We start from the raw sequence: 18,480 nt of genomic DNA on the forward strand, positions 1-18,480 counted from the left end.
GTCCATGGTGCTGGAGCAGTGACGCTGCAGACTGCCCTCCATGCACTGGGCACAGCACAGTCAGCTCTCCCTGGTGCTGAAATGGGGATCTATAGTGTGCAAGCACAAAGGGAAGACGCTGGCTATAAAACCGCCTGCTTAGGAGAAGTAGATTATCATTAACCCTTTGCTGTATGCTCCACAACTATTTCCATGCCTAATTACAATCACAATATACTGAGTGTTCAATATGGTAATGCGTAAAGCGGAGAATAAACCAATTTGGACTATGCAAACTAGGCAATTCTTATTCATATCTACTAAGCATCAGGACAATACTGCAGATATAGCACTATGCAAACTCAGGAAAAGTTCTGAATCTCCATCAGAAAGCCGCACCATGCGCTGACCAGACCGCAATGAAATCCAGCAGCTATAGATTTAGCAGGAGAGCGCGTCAGCTTCTCACGGGCGCAATGAAATGTAGCGATAGTTAAGTGCACATAATAGATGTTTTAGCAACATTAAATAAAAGCTCAGACAAAGTCACGTCGTCATGGAAACAGATCCGTGAACCAATCGAAACCATCGGAAAAACTCCAAGTTCCTGTTTAGTGGGATGGCCTTGAACCAGTTTAGAGGTATTTCCAAGAATTATTCATTCCTATGGAGACCGGTTTCCATAGCGAGACGGTCTAAGCCAGCCAATCGTGTCCTATTAAGATCAGTATTGGAACTGATAATTGTTTTCATACACTGCTTTATTTTATTATGATATATATATATATATATATATATAGATACACACTCATATATACATATAAAATTACAAAATTACATAATTATATATATAAAAAATAATACAAAAGAAACTATATACTTTTACACACACCTATCTATCTATCCATATATATATATATATATATATATATATATATGTATATCAGCACACATATACCTGCACTACACTACATCTGAGGCATAAGTATAGTATATAAATATGAAATATATATATATATAAGTACATAGTATAGTGTACAACATGGTGCAATACATGAAACAACCACATGATGGCGTCTACTTTAACACTGATACAATGAACTCAAGGCTGATTTATGTAACTGAGCCAAAGGCACCTATGATTGACAGGGAAGCATTTGGCGATTAGGGATTGCATTTAGTAAATGTGAGATAGTTTTAACTCTTTTATGCCAATACTTTTTATATTTTATATGCCTAAGCATCTTGGTAGCATCATGGAGGTTTACTATAATAAAGAATACTCTAGTTGTGCTGCAATATACTGTCAATGAGCATGCTCAGGAGACCTGGAGTCATAAAAATTAGGTTATTACTAGGTAGTATTATTCATGCTGTGGTATATAGGAATATGGTTTTTTATAGTATATAGACAAATTGAATGGCTTCTCTTATGCGCCATGTTGAGGCTGCACGATCGGTTCTTGGTTGCCACAATATTAATGGAAGCTTAGATATAAGGGTTTTTAAAGGGATTATCCAAGGGGTCATCGGCGTTGTGTAGGTATTACCTGATTGATTGTTTACTTTTGTTTTGATTACTTACACTTGTATGAAATAGATTTCCTCATGCCTCATTAATATCAGGGACATGACTTACATGTACACTACACTTGGGACACTGTTGATCACTGATCATCTTTGCACATGTCCTCACACTGACACATTGGACATTTTGTATATTATACTAGATGCACTTTGATATCTGATTTTTTATTCTGTTTACGTTTATAAATCACTTGATTGACTGAGTATCACCAATCATGCACACATGTATTTATACTGGGCACTTGTGAGTATTTTGTATCACTGCTTGAGAAAGGCTAGTTGTATAGCCGAAACATTGCACTGGTGTGATTAAAGTGAAGACTTTCTTTGGATGTGCTGTCTCCTCTACATTTTTTGGATATTTCTTCTATTCATCACCTGTGTGAACACTGCACAGGTGCCTAAACGATCCAACACATGTGCAGTGTTCACACGACTGATGAATAGGAAAAATCCTGCCTGGGATGGTGAGGAGGGCGGGGAGGAGGGACAGAAAGGTGGTGCAACCCTAGGACATGGGTACTCTAGGCCACACCAATTTGGCACAGGGCTGCAAATTTAATAGTAGTTTTTTAGGACAATAACTGCATCACCTGCCGAACGGACCCCAGGACAGATCTTGGATTAAAAGCAGCTATCCGAAGGTACAAGAGGTTTTGGGGGGGCAGATTGTGGGTACAGAGTCGCTTTTATTTAGGAGGTCCGTTGAATTTAATTGAAAAGATGTGAAAGGACAGTGAAAGAAAGAAAAACTGTGTGAACAACGTAAAATAACGTCCACTGTTTGTTAAGTAATGGCAGCAAATTAATGACATGAATACTGATTTGATGGGCGCTGTGAACAGAGGATGTTATTTTATACATTGTGTGGACTAAGAGCCATTGTTTCCATAGACTTCAATGGAAATCAAGCGTGTGTGAACTTGGCCTATATGTGTGTTATGACAGACACTGTGCTAGCTTAGATTTCTGATTTGAAGGACATTTTAACTATTTATTTATTTTATATGTATGATTGCATTATTTTTGGTTAAAATTTATAAACTATGTTAATATAGGATAAAAGACAAATAAAATATTTTTCTATGATTAGGAGTACTATGGAGGTCTGACACGGCCCCCTCTGCTGCCACCAACATTTGTATTGGGCACTGCAGGGCTGTCTAAGGGTTTAAGAAAAAAAAAAGAACAAAAACAAAACAATTACTTTCTTGAAAAAACAGCGCCACCCCTGTGTGGTATTACAATTCAGCTCTATTCACTTTAATGGAACTAAGCTGCAAAACCACAGCCACACTGAAGACAAGAGTGGTGCTGTTTCTGGTAGAAAGCAGCCATTTTTTTTTCTAAGACTAAATAACCTCTTTAAGACAAACAATTTTTAACTAGAATATTCATTAACATTTCTTTATAAGTGAATAGAAAACGACTATTAAGTGTTCTTCATCTAGACTGATGTTACACGATGACACCATTCTTGCAGATACATTATATGTGAGTGTTATGTCCCTCTAGACTCCGGTTAATATTTGATGATATGTTTTATAGACATGATGTGGAATGGGCTCTTCTGAGCACGCTCCATCAACAATGTAAATTTTTTCGTTTCTGGAAAAAAAAAATTACTGTAAAAAGTGTGAACCATCAGACCAATGAGAAAGAGAAGTCCACTGGGAGAAATACATTGTGAAAACAAACAGCAAAAAAGACAAGAGGGTTTCCCCTGGGACACACCATTGAAATGTTGCTAAATAGGGCCGGATCGCAAGACTCAGGGTCAGGATGGCTCAGCTGCTGTGCACAGACTTCTCACACCACCCACACTTGCAGGAAAAGCATTTCATTACATCAGCTCCAGTGGAGACATTGCCTGGATAGATGTCCATCATTTGTTCGCGAACACATAGAAATCAGCTATAACGCCGGCCTCTTTATCAGAGTTGACATTCTCCGAAATATAAGTGAATCTAACAGGAGAGAATACGGTTATGGCCTCTAATGAGATCAAATATCGAACGCTCTAAAGCCGCGTATCGCAATGCAAACTGAATAGGGGAAAAGAGGCTTTAACCCTTGAGGAAACATATAATATATATTTGATCAGGCCCGAGAAGCCTAGATCGATGGACGTTTCCAACTATGAGACTGCATTGACTCCTTGAACGTGTTTCTGAGATTAAAATGATCCCCTCTCCATAGAATTGTGGTGGTGGTGGTGGTGGGGGGGGGGGGTTGCTGACTCCTGGGACCCTCAGGATTGCACAGTTCAAGGGCCCCCGTGGTGAATGGTTCACCAAGCTACTTGCTCAATTGCTGTTCTATTCACTGGTTACAGGGCTCCTTCCAAAAATAATGTTATGTCTTTAGGTCACAGTAAAAAGGATTGGAAAATAATTGTTTTCCGATCACTGTATAGTGGCCAGACCTGGTTACTGCAGCTCAGCTGTTGCTTACTTGAATCGGAGCGAGGCCGCAGTTACACGTTGCTACTAGTAATGAGCAAATTTGCTGTATGTTTGGGTCTGTCCGAACCTGAATGCTCAGCATTGGACTTCCATAGCCTGGAGAAGTTGGATGCAGTGCTAGGGGGTCTTGGAGAAAAAAAATACAGTCTTAGACTAACGGAAATTTTTGTAAAACCACTGCCGTTGCACAATGGCCGTGATTTATACGCAAATATACGTGCCATTGCTTTCTATGGAATCCTGACCTGAAGCGTATACACATAGTATACGTTCCGGCCGGGATCCCTCGCAACGCTGCAAACAACTGACATGTCAGTTTTCTGTGGCTGCTATTCATTGAATAGCCGCTGCAGACAATGGAGCGAGCGTGTGCTGTGGGGAGCCTGTGCTGTGGGGAGTTCTGATGTGGGCGCACACGGATGCGCTCGCATCAGACCTCTGCGGCCCTTATGATCATCCAGCCGGTACTGCAGTACCGGCGGGGATGATTTTTTCAGAGGCCGGCCGTTCCGTGACCCGGCCGGGTCACAGAACGGCCGATCTCTTACGAAGTGTGTACATAGTCTAAGGCTGTATCCATTTGTTCCTGGCAGCCCTAGGGGGGTATCCGACTTCTCTAGCCGCCCAGAGTCAAATGCCAATCATTCGGGTTCAGACAGACCCAAACATAAATCAAGTTTGTCCATTACTAGTTGCTACCACTATACAGTGAATGTAGCTAGCTGCTTTCAGCCCTGTTCACTGTGAAGTATAAATGTAGGGGGGTTGTATAGCTCATCAGTACGTTTGGTCTAGAAAACCACCTTCAAACTTTGAGTTTTTTACATTAATGGTCCTTTTTTGAACCACCACCTGGTTCCCGGCGCTGGTCTATTCCCGAGCACTGGCCCGGCCTGAAGCACTAGGGGCGGGCCTACTGGGCCACAGTGTGGTGAAACCCCCTCCCCTCTGTGACACAGCTCCATTGATTCTAATGGAGTCGCGCCACAGAGGGGAGGGGAGATCGGCAGACTGGGGGCCGGCAGACCCGCCTCCAGTGCCTTAGGCCGAGGCGGTGCTCAGGAATAGACCGTCACCTTGCACGGAACCGGGCGGCAGTTTAAAAAGAGGAGCGCGGCACCAGTATCTTCGCATCGGCGCCTATCCATTCATGTACAAAGCCGGTATGAGGGAGGGCTGGAGCAGTCAGGCCGGCCTCCTGAAGAGTGACGTAATTTTCCCAAGATGGCGGCCGTCACTGAAGGGGTCAACAGTAATTCTGTTAGTATGCATGGGGAAGGGGGCTATTCACATAAATAATACACATTACAATGTTGTATAACTTTGCAATGTGTGTTATTTAGTGAAAAAATTTTTTTTTTACACCGCACTGCCCCTTTAAGATGATGTACCTGATGGTACATTCCCTTTAAAGTCCTATCCGCCAGCTGACACCCTGCTCTGTACTAATGATGGTCAAGAAGCCTAAAACAACTGTATCTATAGTAAAGTAACTCTTTCTTTTGGAGATTACAGCTTAGATGATAGTTTTTAGGAATCTTTATATATGTTCACACATACTTAACCCACTGCGCATTTCACGCTCCAGAAATAAAGCTCATAGAGATGTTTCCTCCATTAGGTGGCACCAGAGAGTTGCCTCTTTTTCTTGTAGAGCTAATTTGCATACTTGTTTTCCCAGAGAGCACTGCTTGGCTTGTAAGGCTACCTGTGCCAGCTTGGCATTCTCCTCGAGGACACAAATGTGCCCCCCCCCCCCCCGAGAGAGTAGCAATAGGTCATGTCCTATAAAGTGATTAGGCTCAACTAAGGACCCTGTTTAGCAAATGCTCAAGGAAGCGGCTTGTGAAACAGTGGTCCGTTGGCCAGAAGAGGCCATAAATTCCTTTACATTTCGGCCAATACTCTCCTTCATCACACAATGGACCCTGATAGCTTGTAGACTTCTTCCCGGAGTTGTATGTTTAAAACTGAGCTGCAAATTTTGTCCAATATGGAGCGGAATTCTTATTATATGATATGACTAATGATCCAATGTGCCCAATGTGAAGTCATCATCTCTTAATGATATGTAACCGAGTATCCTTTTAAAAACATTAATCCTTAAAACGTTTACTTTATTACAACTGATTAAAAATCTACGTCTATTAGCCTATAAATTAGAGCAAAGAGCCAATAAAAGGAATGGATGAAAACATAACTCGTCCCGGCAAAATGGCCGCAATAGATCACATATAAGAAACTGGATATTTTTATGCTTCATTACTCCAAGGCAATAAGACGTATAGAACTACCCATAAAATATCCCAAAGTTTTACTGTATTACCATAGGAATATACACATGCCAAGCTTAAAGCGATACTGTAAACCCCCCTTACTCTATGTGCGGTTCTCCGCACCATCCACAAGCTTAGATGCTGCACATGTGATATATACCTGTATAACACTTGTCTGTGTCTTCCTTCTGCTCTAAAATTGCTTCATTTTATTGGTGGACAGTGTCACCTAGGCGGGGCTTCTCAGCAATCGGGCTCCATCGACCACATGGGCAAAGTGCCCAACTGCCGTGAAGGCCCGCCTAGGTGACACTGTCCACTAATAAAATGAAGCAATTTTAGAGCAAAAGGAAGACACAGACAAGTGTATACAGGTATACAGTACATTGTGCAGTATCACTTTAAATCCTTGAGTTAAAACACATATATATCATGTGATTACATAATTAAATAAATAGATAGACAGACAGTTAGATATTAGATAGATGAATATGAGACATAGATTAATTAATTGATTGATTGATACATAAATAGATACATATAATGGGGCTATAAACAGGGATCAGGTCATAAAGGAAAGACTGGGATCTCTCCTGTTTTTAAATCCATTCCTGGCTTTGGCTTCCTAAATCTGTCAGATAAATCTTTCTGTGTAAACGCCCACTAAGAGAGACAGACAGATAGATAATTGATAAATAGATAGATAGATAATTAATAGAAAGATAGACAGACAGACAAATAGATGGATAGATAAATAGATAGTTGGATGATAGATAGGAGATAAATAGATAGAAGATAGATAGACAGACAGACAGACAGACAGACAGATAGATAGATAGATAGATAGATAGATAGATAGATATAGATGAATGGGAAAATACATAGACAGGTGCCTATTTATAAAATTAAACAATGTTGCACACATAAAAAAATTCAGATACCAACTAATGGTATAAAAGAATAAAATCTTCCAGTTATTTGTGTGTCCATGGCAGAATATAGCAATATCCTCATTTCTAATTCATCCCAGAATAGGACTGACATGATTTCTGAGTGTGTTGAAATAACTTGGCAGTATGTATATCACTCCATCAGTGCTGTACGGTAATGTATATTCCTTACCTATATGATTCACAATATTATTCCATGTTAAGCGCCTCTGCTCCACTAAAAAACACTATAGCTTATTTGTGAAGCCCAAAAAAGTGACAGTCTGGCTCCCAGGGAGTTACATTTACCCCCTGTGAGCCAGACTGTGCTCCGTTGGTGGTAGTGGTGGTGGTGGGGGCAGGGTGTGTCATCAGGGGAGTGTTAAACTCTCCCGGTGTCCTCCCAGTCTTCTCCCGATTAGTAATTAATCAGCCAATCAGCAGTTAAGGTGGAACCACACTGCAGCTGCTGATTGGCTGAGCACAGACTTCTGCAGTTTCAGCTCAGCCAATCAGCGGCTGCAGCACTGTCCTGTCTCAGCCGGTAATTGGCTGGACATTTGAAGGGTCAGACCCCGCACACATCAAGCTAAGTGTGTCGGGCTTCTGGTGAAGAAAGAAGACGTCTATGGTGAGTCGAAACCCCACTTTCCCCAACCCCAACACTGCATGGAAGGGGGTCACTTAAAGGGGTTATCCAGAGTTAGAAAAACATGCCAGGTGTGGTTTGCATAGTGCAGTTATGATGGATACATTTATTGGCTTTTGAGTACATGAATTACCCAAACTGGATGGTTTTCGCATTCCATTCTGGGAAACTGCATAAAAGAAACCTAAAAACTTACTGTTCCCTGATGAAGAAAGAGTATTTTTCAAAACCTGTAGAACCAGACAGAAAATAGATAAATTGTCCCCCAAAAGAACACTTCACCAGGGCAGATGCTCAGCTCCATTCACCACCTACAGAACTTCCATACACTGCAGAGCATTGACCTTGGCTATGTTCAGAAATCCCATAGACATTTTATGAAATGCTGACCAGGCATGCGTTTATTTACTTCGGAAACAGATTCTAGAGATCAGTGGGGTCATAGTAATCTGGGAAAGCTATAAAGGAAGCCACCAAAATCCATTCCCTGATGAAGAAAGAGGTATTTTTCAAAACCTGTAGAACTTTTAGGCCTTTGGTGACATCACACACTGTAGAGCATGGAGTTTATATCATAGCACCTTAGACCGTAACTTTTACTAGAAACCTGAATTATTTCCAGGATGACGCAAAAGCTCTTACATGCATTTTTCAAATATGGTTAACAACACATTCTATAAAACGTTGTACTGTATTTCCCATCTTACTTGTTTAGAACATGGGCGTCATCGTGTCTACTCTCTTGAATGTTGTAGCAGCTGCTCTTGGACTGTGGAATGGATTTGTGCTCGGACAACATGGTAGAAGCTGCAGTGGTGATTATAGCAATCCCGTCCCTCACTCGAGCAGGGAGGTCATAGTCCCACTCGTCGTAGGACACAGAGATGAGTCCTGTGGGGAACTCAGCTGGCACAGTGTCAGTGTCTCCAGCCACGAGGCTGGGTACAATCCATGTGTAACCATAACCCGTCAATCCCACCGAATGGGCCACTTCAAATATATAGGTGGCTTCTTCTTTTGTGCAATAGAGCAGGATGACAGGACTCTGGAGCTTCTTAAGTTGGTTTTGGATCTTAGAGTCATTGTCATCTAAAGACATATCCAGATGTATAACTTCTTCAAGTTCCCAACCCACAAAGCTATTTTCAATGGTGCTCCGCACCTTATTCTCAAAGTCTTGGTATCCAGGGAAGTAGGTAGTGACAATGGAGAAAATGTACCAGTCATATTCCTCCATGATGTTAAGCATTACAGAAGCCTGTTGTTCAATGGAGGGCCCAAACTGGAAGAACATCGAAGATTCTTCCTGTAATCAAAAGAAACCATAAAGAATTAGCGATAATGCACAGAGGTCAAATACAAAGACATATAGCAATCATGTAATGGATCATTCTACATTCTAGACTATAATGAAAACCTGGCCCTTGAAAAGTCCATCCCAATCTTTTCATTGTTACACATGAAAGACGTTGTCAAAGTCCAGAAAAAATTAACAAATGGAGAACTTGGCAAAAATAGCAAAAAAAAAAAAAAAAAAAATAACCTAATTAATCAACACTGCCGCCCTAGTGGTTCCTAGCAGTCTTTGCTGCAATTGTGAGCTGACTCTATAACCATGTAACTACTTCAGCCCCACCCCCTGTCCACCAAAACTCCTAATTAGCATAAAGATTAAACTCCTAATAGCAAGGAAATGGCACAGAGGATGAAGGTTAGAAACTTACCTTCATCCTCAGAGCCCCATGTGCTATAGGGACATATCAGCAGGTTAGATTCTTCTAACCTGCTCATAGTTTCTCTCTAACCAAAGTTCTTATGATCTCGGAAATCCCTGTAATTCGATCATGACATTCATATGACAAAGAGAAACAGATATATAACAGCTGCCATGTGAATGGTTACCGCCCTACGTCAACAATGCACTCCCATAGTGTTTGGATGGATAGGTAGCACGTATGTCTGACATTGCTCTGTTCACAATTCAGTTGCATCAGTAAAGAATAGAGGACCAGAATACTCTAGTTTACTGATCCTTGGGGCCTCACCAGTCACACATTTATCTCAAACAGCAGACACGGTGTCGGCACTGATCCACTTACTAGGCAATACTCCAGACCTCAGCGTGATTTTCCCAGGTGTGGCTACACTCTCCTATCGTGGTTCTCAGCCATATAAGCATATAACAACAATAGTCAACGAGCAATAGCCGTTTCATGCGTAAAAATGCTTCTTCCGGCTCACAATTGTGAGCCGGAATAAGCATTTTTACGCGTGAAACATGCGTCACTCATTGACTATTGGAAAGCACCTGTTGTTTATGGTTGTTTGTTCTAATACAGCTTTTTTTTTTTACCAACATCAGTGAGTGCTGCTTTCATCGTGCTCTTCTGCTGTGAGTCACACATTTATCAACGATCAACATGATTGGCGGAAAAAAAATCTTAAACAAATTTTCAAAATAAAAACAAACAATTTTCTGTTTCCTTACATCCAGTTAGGCCAAAGTGCCAAATGGGTTAAAATGACAAAATTAATTACTTGTTATTACAAATTGAATACAGGAAGCCTTTACGTCTGCTGCAGAACCCCATCATTTACACCGAGGAGAACGTACGTGGCGCCAAACACCAGGGGAATCCCACTGTCAAGAAGACTGTCAGCCATGTCTCCAGAGGTATCACTATTAATAATTACTCCTTGGCTATGACTGAAGACCAACGATTCAGTGACGCTGATTAATAATATAGACACATACAATAATAGGATAATAAGAATAATATTATATATCTTTTATGTTTATTTAGTCAATATTTTGGTTACTTTGTTGCATCTTGTTTCCTACGTTGTGTTTTTCCTCAATGACGCTTGATGTCACCACACAGATATGGGGGAGATTTATCAAACATGGTGTAAAGTGAAACTGGCTCAGTTGCCCCTAGCAACCAATCAGATTCCACCTTTCATTTTCCAAAGAGTCTGTGAGGAATGAAAGGTGGAATCTGATTGGTTGCTAGGGGCAACTGAGCCAGTTTCACTTTACACCATGTTTGATAAATCTCCCCCATAGACTACTGGCTGGTGAAGTACAAGTTACTTTCCAGCATGTTGTGATGACTTACCCCAAGTAGGTGGAGATTTACAATAAGGAAATGACCGGTCTATTCCCTTGTTGCAGCCGAGATAAGGAGGTCACGCATGGTCATCATATGTATGACTTTCAGTATAATGCACTAAACACTTGCATTATGTAATGTTACATTAGGTTTTTATTTTAAAAGGGGTATTCCGCTCAAAATTAACTTTTCATATGTTGCTGCCCATGGGGATAACACAACAAACAGTACGATCTTACCTCTCTGTTCTCCAAAGTCATCCTCAGGTCCCCGGCTGAGTGATCCTGCCTCCAATTCTGAGAATGGACTCTTCTGGGGGTGACAACCTTCTTAGCCAATCACTGACTGAGATAGGACAGTGACATGGCCAGTGATTGGTGGGCTGTCACCCCCAGATGAGTTCATCTTGGGAGAGGAGGTGGAATTGGTCCACCGGGGACCTGAAGATGATGTAGAAGGACACCGGGGGAGCGTGGAAAGGTAAGAATATGCTGTTTGTTATGTTATCCCCATTGGCAGCAACATATGAAACGTTATTTTTTAATGGAAAACCCCTTTGAGCACTGCCACAGTTCTCTCTGCTGCCACTTCTGTCCATGTCAGGAACTGTCCAGAACAGGAGAGATTTTCTATGGGAATTTGCTGCTGCTCTGGACACTTCCTGACATGGACAGAGGTGGCAGCAGAGAGCACTGTGTCTGGACTGGAAAGAAAACACCACTTCCTGCAGGACATACAGCAGCTAATAAGTATCGGAAGATAAGATTTTTAAATAGAAGCAAATTACAAATCTATATAACTTTCTGAAATAAATAAATCAAAATAATAGCAATAATAATTTTCGCCAGAGTAGGAGGGCTGCAACCACTCCGCACTCATCTTGGGATCACTTGTAGCAAATGGTGCAAGAAACTACAACATTGTTACATTCAAGTAAACGGAACAGATCAGTCCCTGTCACCATCGCTACAAATAGTATAGTCAGTAGAGGTGCTCCTTCAAACAGCTGATGGGAAGGGGTGTCGGGAGTCGGCCCTCCCCACCAAACCCATAATAGGCCACCAATTTATATAAGCTGGATAAACTCTTCAAGGTTGGAATCCTACATGTAGTCGATTCCAGAAAGACAGTATACGTCTCCTGCTGCATCCACTTCTGTGTGTGTTTCCAGCCATAAACTGCTGCAGCTACTATTCAATAGACCGTATCAATGTCATTTATTAGCTGGGCTATTATAAGCAATGCGAGTATAATCTTAGCCAGACTTCATGAGTCCTCTGTATCTAGGCCTTGCTTTTATTTGTTACACGCTGCAGCTCTGTTTGCCATCTGGGTTTTCCGATGCCCTACCCTAAAGGTAGGTCCTAATGTCTTCCATGGCCTAAAGCTGATGTTATATAGAAGAAGACGTGAGAACCTCGGAAGGTGTGACCTATGTAGATAACAGTATAAAGGCCAAAGCAGAAGCCATTGAGTTATAAAGAAACTACAAGAAACCGTTTCCTCCTCTGGCACATCTGTATGTAACAACATAATGCTATAGACAAGTCCACTGACATCAAGTATATACTCTGTATAATCTGACACCAGGGCAGAAGGAGGACTTGGGGATATTACTATTGGGACTGCCATGTGGTTTTATTATAGGTTCACACCTGTCTTTCATCACAGCGTCCGTTATTGTGCAAATATCGTTCGTTATTATCAAAGTCGGCCGTCATTTACTGTGATCCTAGCCATCGTCTGGGAACAATATCTTATTTAGCGGTAATTCGCTTGTGACCCCCATTTATTTTCTGTTTATGATCCCAGGGGCCGTACAGCTATAAAATCCTGATATACTATATACTAGTCTGGGAGTCACCGGCTGATAGCTGCACCATGTGGTGTTATTTATCTATGGAATCTCTCGTGAAATCTGAGGGAAATATCAGGTAAAATTACACAAGTCATTAATCCTGAGAAGACACGTGGAAAAAAAAGTCTTTGCCACCATCGCTATTCATCCCATCGCTCAGACTTTATAATGAGATGTAAATTAGAATCCCCTGCTCAGTGTTAGTACAATCCATGCAGCGCTTCAGGTTCCTACCCTTATGGTGTGTGTGTAAGCATGTTTATTAGTGTGCAGATCGATCTATCTATCTATCTATCTATCTTCTATCTATCTATCTATCTATCTTCTATCTATCTATCTATCTATCTATCTATCTATCTTCTATCTATCTATCTATCTATCTATCTTCTATCTATCTATCTATCTATCTATCTATCTATCTTCTATCTATCTATCTATCTATCTATCTATCTATCTATCTATCTCCTATCTATCTATCTATCTATCTATCTATCTATCTATCTCCTTCCTATCTATCGATCTATCTATCTATCTATCTATCTATCTATCTATCTATCTTCTATCTATCTATCTATCTATCTATCTTCTATCTATCTATCTATCTATCTATCTATCTATCTATCTATCTCCTATCTATCTATCTATCTATCTATCTATCTATCTATCTATCTATCTATCTATTTATCCATCTATTATCTATCTCCTATCTATCTATCTATCTATCTATCTATCTATCTATCTATCTCCTATCTATTTATCTATCTATCTATCTATCTCCCATCTATCTATCTATCTATCTATCTATTATCTATCTATCTATCTCCTATCTATCTATCTCCTATCTATCTATCTATCTATCTATCTATCTATCTATCTATCTCCTATCTATCTATCTATCTATCTATCTCCTATCTATCTATCTATCTATCTATCTATCTATCTATCTATTTATCCATCTATTATCTATCTCCTATCTATCTCCTATCTATCTATCTATCTATCTATCTATCTATCTATCTATCTATCTATCTATCTATCTATCTCTCCATCTATTATCTATCTCCTATCTATTTCTCCATCTATTATCTATCTATCTATCTATCTATCTATCTATCTATCTATCTATCTATTTATCCATCTATTATCTATCTCCTATCTATCTATCTATCTATCTATCTATCTATCTATCTATCTCCTATCTATTTATCTATCTATCTATCTATCTATCTCCCATCTATCTATCTATCTATCTATCTATTATCTATCTATCTATCTATCTATCTATCTATCTATCTATCTCCTATCTATCTATCTATCTATCTCCTATCTATCTATCTATCTATCTATCTATCTATCTATCTATCTCCTATCTATCTATCTATCTATCTATCTATCTATCTATCTCCTATCTATTTATCTATCTATCTTTCTATCTATCTCCTATCTATCTATCTATCTATCTATCTCCTATCTATCTATCTAAATGAGTATACTGTGTGTAAGGGTGTTTATGGGTATATTTTGTGTATATGTGTGCATGACTGTATTTATGTGTGTGCATTGTGTATACACATGCGTATACTGTGACTAAGTGTGCATGCACAGTACAGTATACGTGTGGGTGTATACTATACACTGTGGGGCACATTTATCAAAGATGTGCCTCAATGTATGTCACAGTAGAGGCGCAGGATTTTTTGGCATATGCCTGATCGTGTATGTAAGGACTTGCTTCATCTATATTAGGTATCTGCTTTTTCTTTATATTTTCATATTTTTTCTCATTTTGATGACATTTTGGGAACTTTAGAACTAATTACCAGTTTTCTATAGCGTTTTGTGTGCATGTGTTTGAACTATTTATATGCATGCATGTGCTATATATGTGTGTGTGTGTGTGTGTGAGTTTGTGTGCCTGAACCTTGTATGGCTCAGTTGCCACTAGCAACCAATCAGATTCCACTTTTCACTCCTCTTACAATATGTTAGACAATGTACAGTCTTGGAATATTCTGATGTCATCTGTATCAGTAGGACGTACAATGATCTAAAGAAATGAACACTGCATCAGGGTTTATCTTTCCACAAAACAATGGGGATTTGCGGGTTGTTGTAGTTATTATTATTATCTGTGAAATAGTGGTTCCACTTTCTATAACCTATACAATCTGCCAGGTGTCACAAGTCAATTGTCAGATGTTGTCGACATTTTCAAGTCTATTTACCAGCAGAGCTTTACATGATGCTTCAGAATCCAGGAGTAATGGATCATTGCCATCTACAAGATGTTGGCTAAGCATCACCAGTGCGGGGAAAAGCTGTTATCTGTAAGGACAGGCGGTAAGGATGACTTCTCATTGAGATCTATCCGATTATTGAGAGCACTGTAACCACGAAGACCGCATACTGCTGTGTGTGTCAATGGTCAAGTCCAACCAAGGTGAATTTTCTTCATGCATTTACATTAACATAAGCTTATAACCTACATCTCTATCTATTCATATTCTGATCAGTATAGCAAGTATATCGAAAACAATAAACTTTTGACTTTGTACTAATGAAGAACAAGCATACCAAAACAGCAGTTTACAGATGGGTAACTCTTCCTTCCGGAGGAAATTCTCTCCTGGCTAATAATCCCTTATTTAAAGGTCTATAGTCAGGCACTGACTGGTAGGGACACTACCTGTGGCACCAAAGAGCAAGCTCTCTTTCTTCTAAATCCATAGAGATTCACCAGAAAATGCACTCCAAATTGTGAAGATTATGCAGCGATTTTTATTTTGTAGGTTTTCACTGCAGATTAAGTATACTCACCTTCTGACACTCCCATGCCAAAGCTTCTCCAGTGCCCCAATCGATCTGTCATGCCCGTGCCTGTTCGGAACTTGGTTCAGTTCTTGGCTTGTGGCAAATGGCTGAGACTGCACCTATAGTCATGTTTTTTGTTTGACATATATGTTTTTGCATTTGTCTAAGCTCTGTCTGAACACTGCTCTACTCCTTCTGCTTCAGTGATTGATTTATCTGACACACCCATCTCTTCCCTGCTAAGTTTCCTCTGGCCACTTCACAGTTAGGCTCTGTTTTCCCTGGGTGATTAACATCTTGTCTTTATTTTTACTCTTTGCTGGGTTCTGGACCTCTGGTCCAATCATGTGCGGGACCGGACCTCCAACCTTTATATACATCCCTAGTCTGTTAACCCTTTGCCAGCTATTAGTTTTTCTTTGTGGAGTGTGCTAGTGTGTTGTTCTTCTCTATGTTTGCTATTTCTGGTTACCTAGCTTTGGCTTATTGTACCTTGACCTCGCTACTTGTATTCTGATTTTGACCATCCCTGTGTTTGTTCGTCTTGTCTTTGAACCATGTTTTTACATTGCCGCAGGTAAGGGACTGTTTCTATGGTTGTCCGCAGTTGCTTGGGACTGTTTGAGGCAAGAAGGCAGGGACAGTAGTCGGGGACAGGTTCAGGGCTCACTGTCTGTGTCCACCCCGTCCCATCCCTGGACGCACTTTACCTGCGGTGGTGACACAATCCCTGTACTTTTGGCTCCAGCGATGACATTTTAACACATGTGACTTCTGAAGCCTATTGTCGGTTGCATTGGTCCCATGCACACATGACACATTACCATAAGGTGACTACGGAAGCCTCCCCACAGAAGTTAGTAAAGGTGAGTACACTTCTTGTTTTACACAACCTGCAGGATTGCTGCAGATGCACAGGCAACACAGTATCAGAAGTAAGGCATATAGCATTGATGCTTATCTCAGGGCCATAGTTTAGGTTCACCGGCCCAATGAATCTAGGCAATTAAGACTATGGCAACAATGTAATTTATGAATGATTTTACTAGAAAACTAGTACAAAAAAAGTAGAACATTTTGCATGTCACTGTCAATTTTTACAGAATACGGTCAAATTTTTTTTTTAGAAATGTGATTGTTAAAAATTTTGTGATGATACACAAAGTCTCCCCTAGTATATGCACTGCATCAGTGTACAGGAGCAGGGACACCTTCCTTTGAAAGGAGTCCCTGCTCCTGTATGTAAATTCTGAGGTTTCTTATACTATCTGCTACAGGCAGAGAGAATCTTTGGAGTCTAGCACTGGCGAAAAAAAGGAAAAAAATAGCAATGGTTTTACAATGGGCAAATCTACTTTTCCTTGATGATAAATGACATGTATGCTCTACTATTTATAAATGTATATGTTATATATCTGCGTTCTGCATAGTACTATTAGAAATGACTCAGATCCCATATTGCCAAGGTGTGAAGTCTCCCCCACCGCTGACAGCTGAGAGCTTTATTTCGGCACCATTTTCCAGTAGTTCTGGCTCTTGTAGAACGTCACTCCAGGTATATTTATGCCTTTAAGAGAAAGGCCCCACTTGCTAATATTGTCCCTTGTGATTGCGGTCCAGCTGCTGACATATGTTGTGTGTTTGCAGGCTACGGTCAGAGAAGCAGCTGCTGCTTGTGTTGTGTCCCAGCTTGTCACAATGAGATCAGGGAACTAAACCATTTCAAAATAGTAGGGGTAATGAGATGAGTGGAAAGCCCAACAGGCTAGGTGGGGGTCGCCACTGGATTTCTAAGCTCATTTCCTCGGCTGCAGAAAAAGGCTGAATTGTCCTCAATTTGCTCAGTGATTCCTCCGCGAAATTGCCAAGTCAGAGCAAATAGCAGCCGTGCCGTCAACAGCTATCAATAGTGGAAAAGTTACCAATGTGCGTCAGCAATGGCTTATGGGAAGTGCTGGATATAAAAGGGTTTACAATGGTGCTGATAGGTCACAATGTGAAATAGATAACATATACTGTATATATATATATATATATATATATATATATATATATACACACACACACTTTAGATACCCATATGGGCCCCCTAAACTTAACATTAGGATTTTGTTTCTATATTATGATCTGGTTTTATAATTAACATTTATAATTAAAAGAATAAAAAAGAGCACACAATCCTTAAAGGGGTATTCCAAGAAAATCAACTTAGAAAATCAACAAAGTAGGAAATCAACAAAGTTGGGGTCTGAAATGGAGATCGACCGAGGGTACAGAGGTTGGACCCCCTGAAGTTTCCTACTATTCCAGGAAAAGTAAATTTTTCCTAGAATACCTCTATAATGTAGGCATCCACAAGCCTTAGGGTCCATTCATAATGACGTATGATATCCATAGAATTCATACAGTTCCCTACTCCATGTACCTTCATATGGTGCCTCTATAGGGTTTAAGTAATCTCAAGGCAAAGATTCTAGGGTAAATAAGTACAGATATCTTTTTACACCTAGGCCTAAAACCATAATGGGACAATTGGGCATCCTCTATGTCTAGAGGAAAGAAGGTTTCACCATCATCGTAGATGCAGATTCTTTACTGTAAAAGCAGTGAGACTATGGAACTCTGGGCCACGTGAGGTGGCTGATCACTAGATCGCTAAGGGAGGTCTGTACTTTTCTTTACAAATATAGGGGAAAATTTATCAAACATGGTGTAAAGTGAAACTGGCTCAGATGCCCCTAGCAACCAATCAGATTTCACCTTTCATTTTCCAAAGAGTCTGTGAGGAATGAAAGGTGGAATCTGATTGGTTG

General features: G+C 40.3%; 1 protein-coding gene across 1 annotated transcript in view; it reads right to left on the bottom strand.

Moving 5' to 3' along the window:
- The window catches only part of GRIN2B (glutamate ionotropic receptor NMDA type subunit 2B), a 244,874-nt gene that overhangs the window by 121,772 nt on the left and 104,622 nt on the right, over positions 1-18,480 (bottom strand). Inside the window, exon 2 of the mRNA XM_069967319.1 lies at positions 8,593-9,191. Coding sequence (XP_069823420.1) covers positions 8,593-9,191 — 599 coding nt within the window. The remainder of the gene's footprint in view (positions 1-8,592; positions 9,192-18,480) is intronic.

The sequence above is a fragment of the Dendropsophus ebraccatus genome, chromosome 4 (genome assembly GCF_027789765.1).
Source record: "Dendropsophus ebraccatus isolate aDenEbr1 chromosome 4, aDenEbr1.pat, whole genome shotgun sequence".
Classification (NCBI taxonomy): domain Eukaryota; kingdom Metazoa; phylum Chordata; class Amphibia; order Anura; family Hylidae; genus Dendropsophus; species Dendropsophus ebraccatus.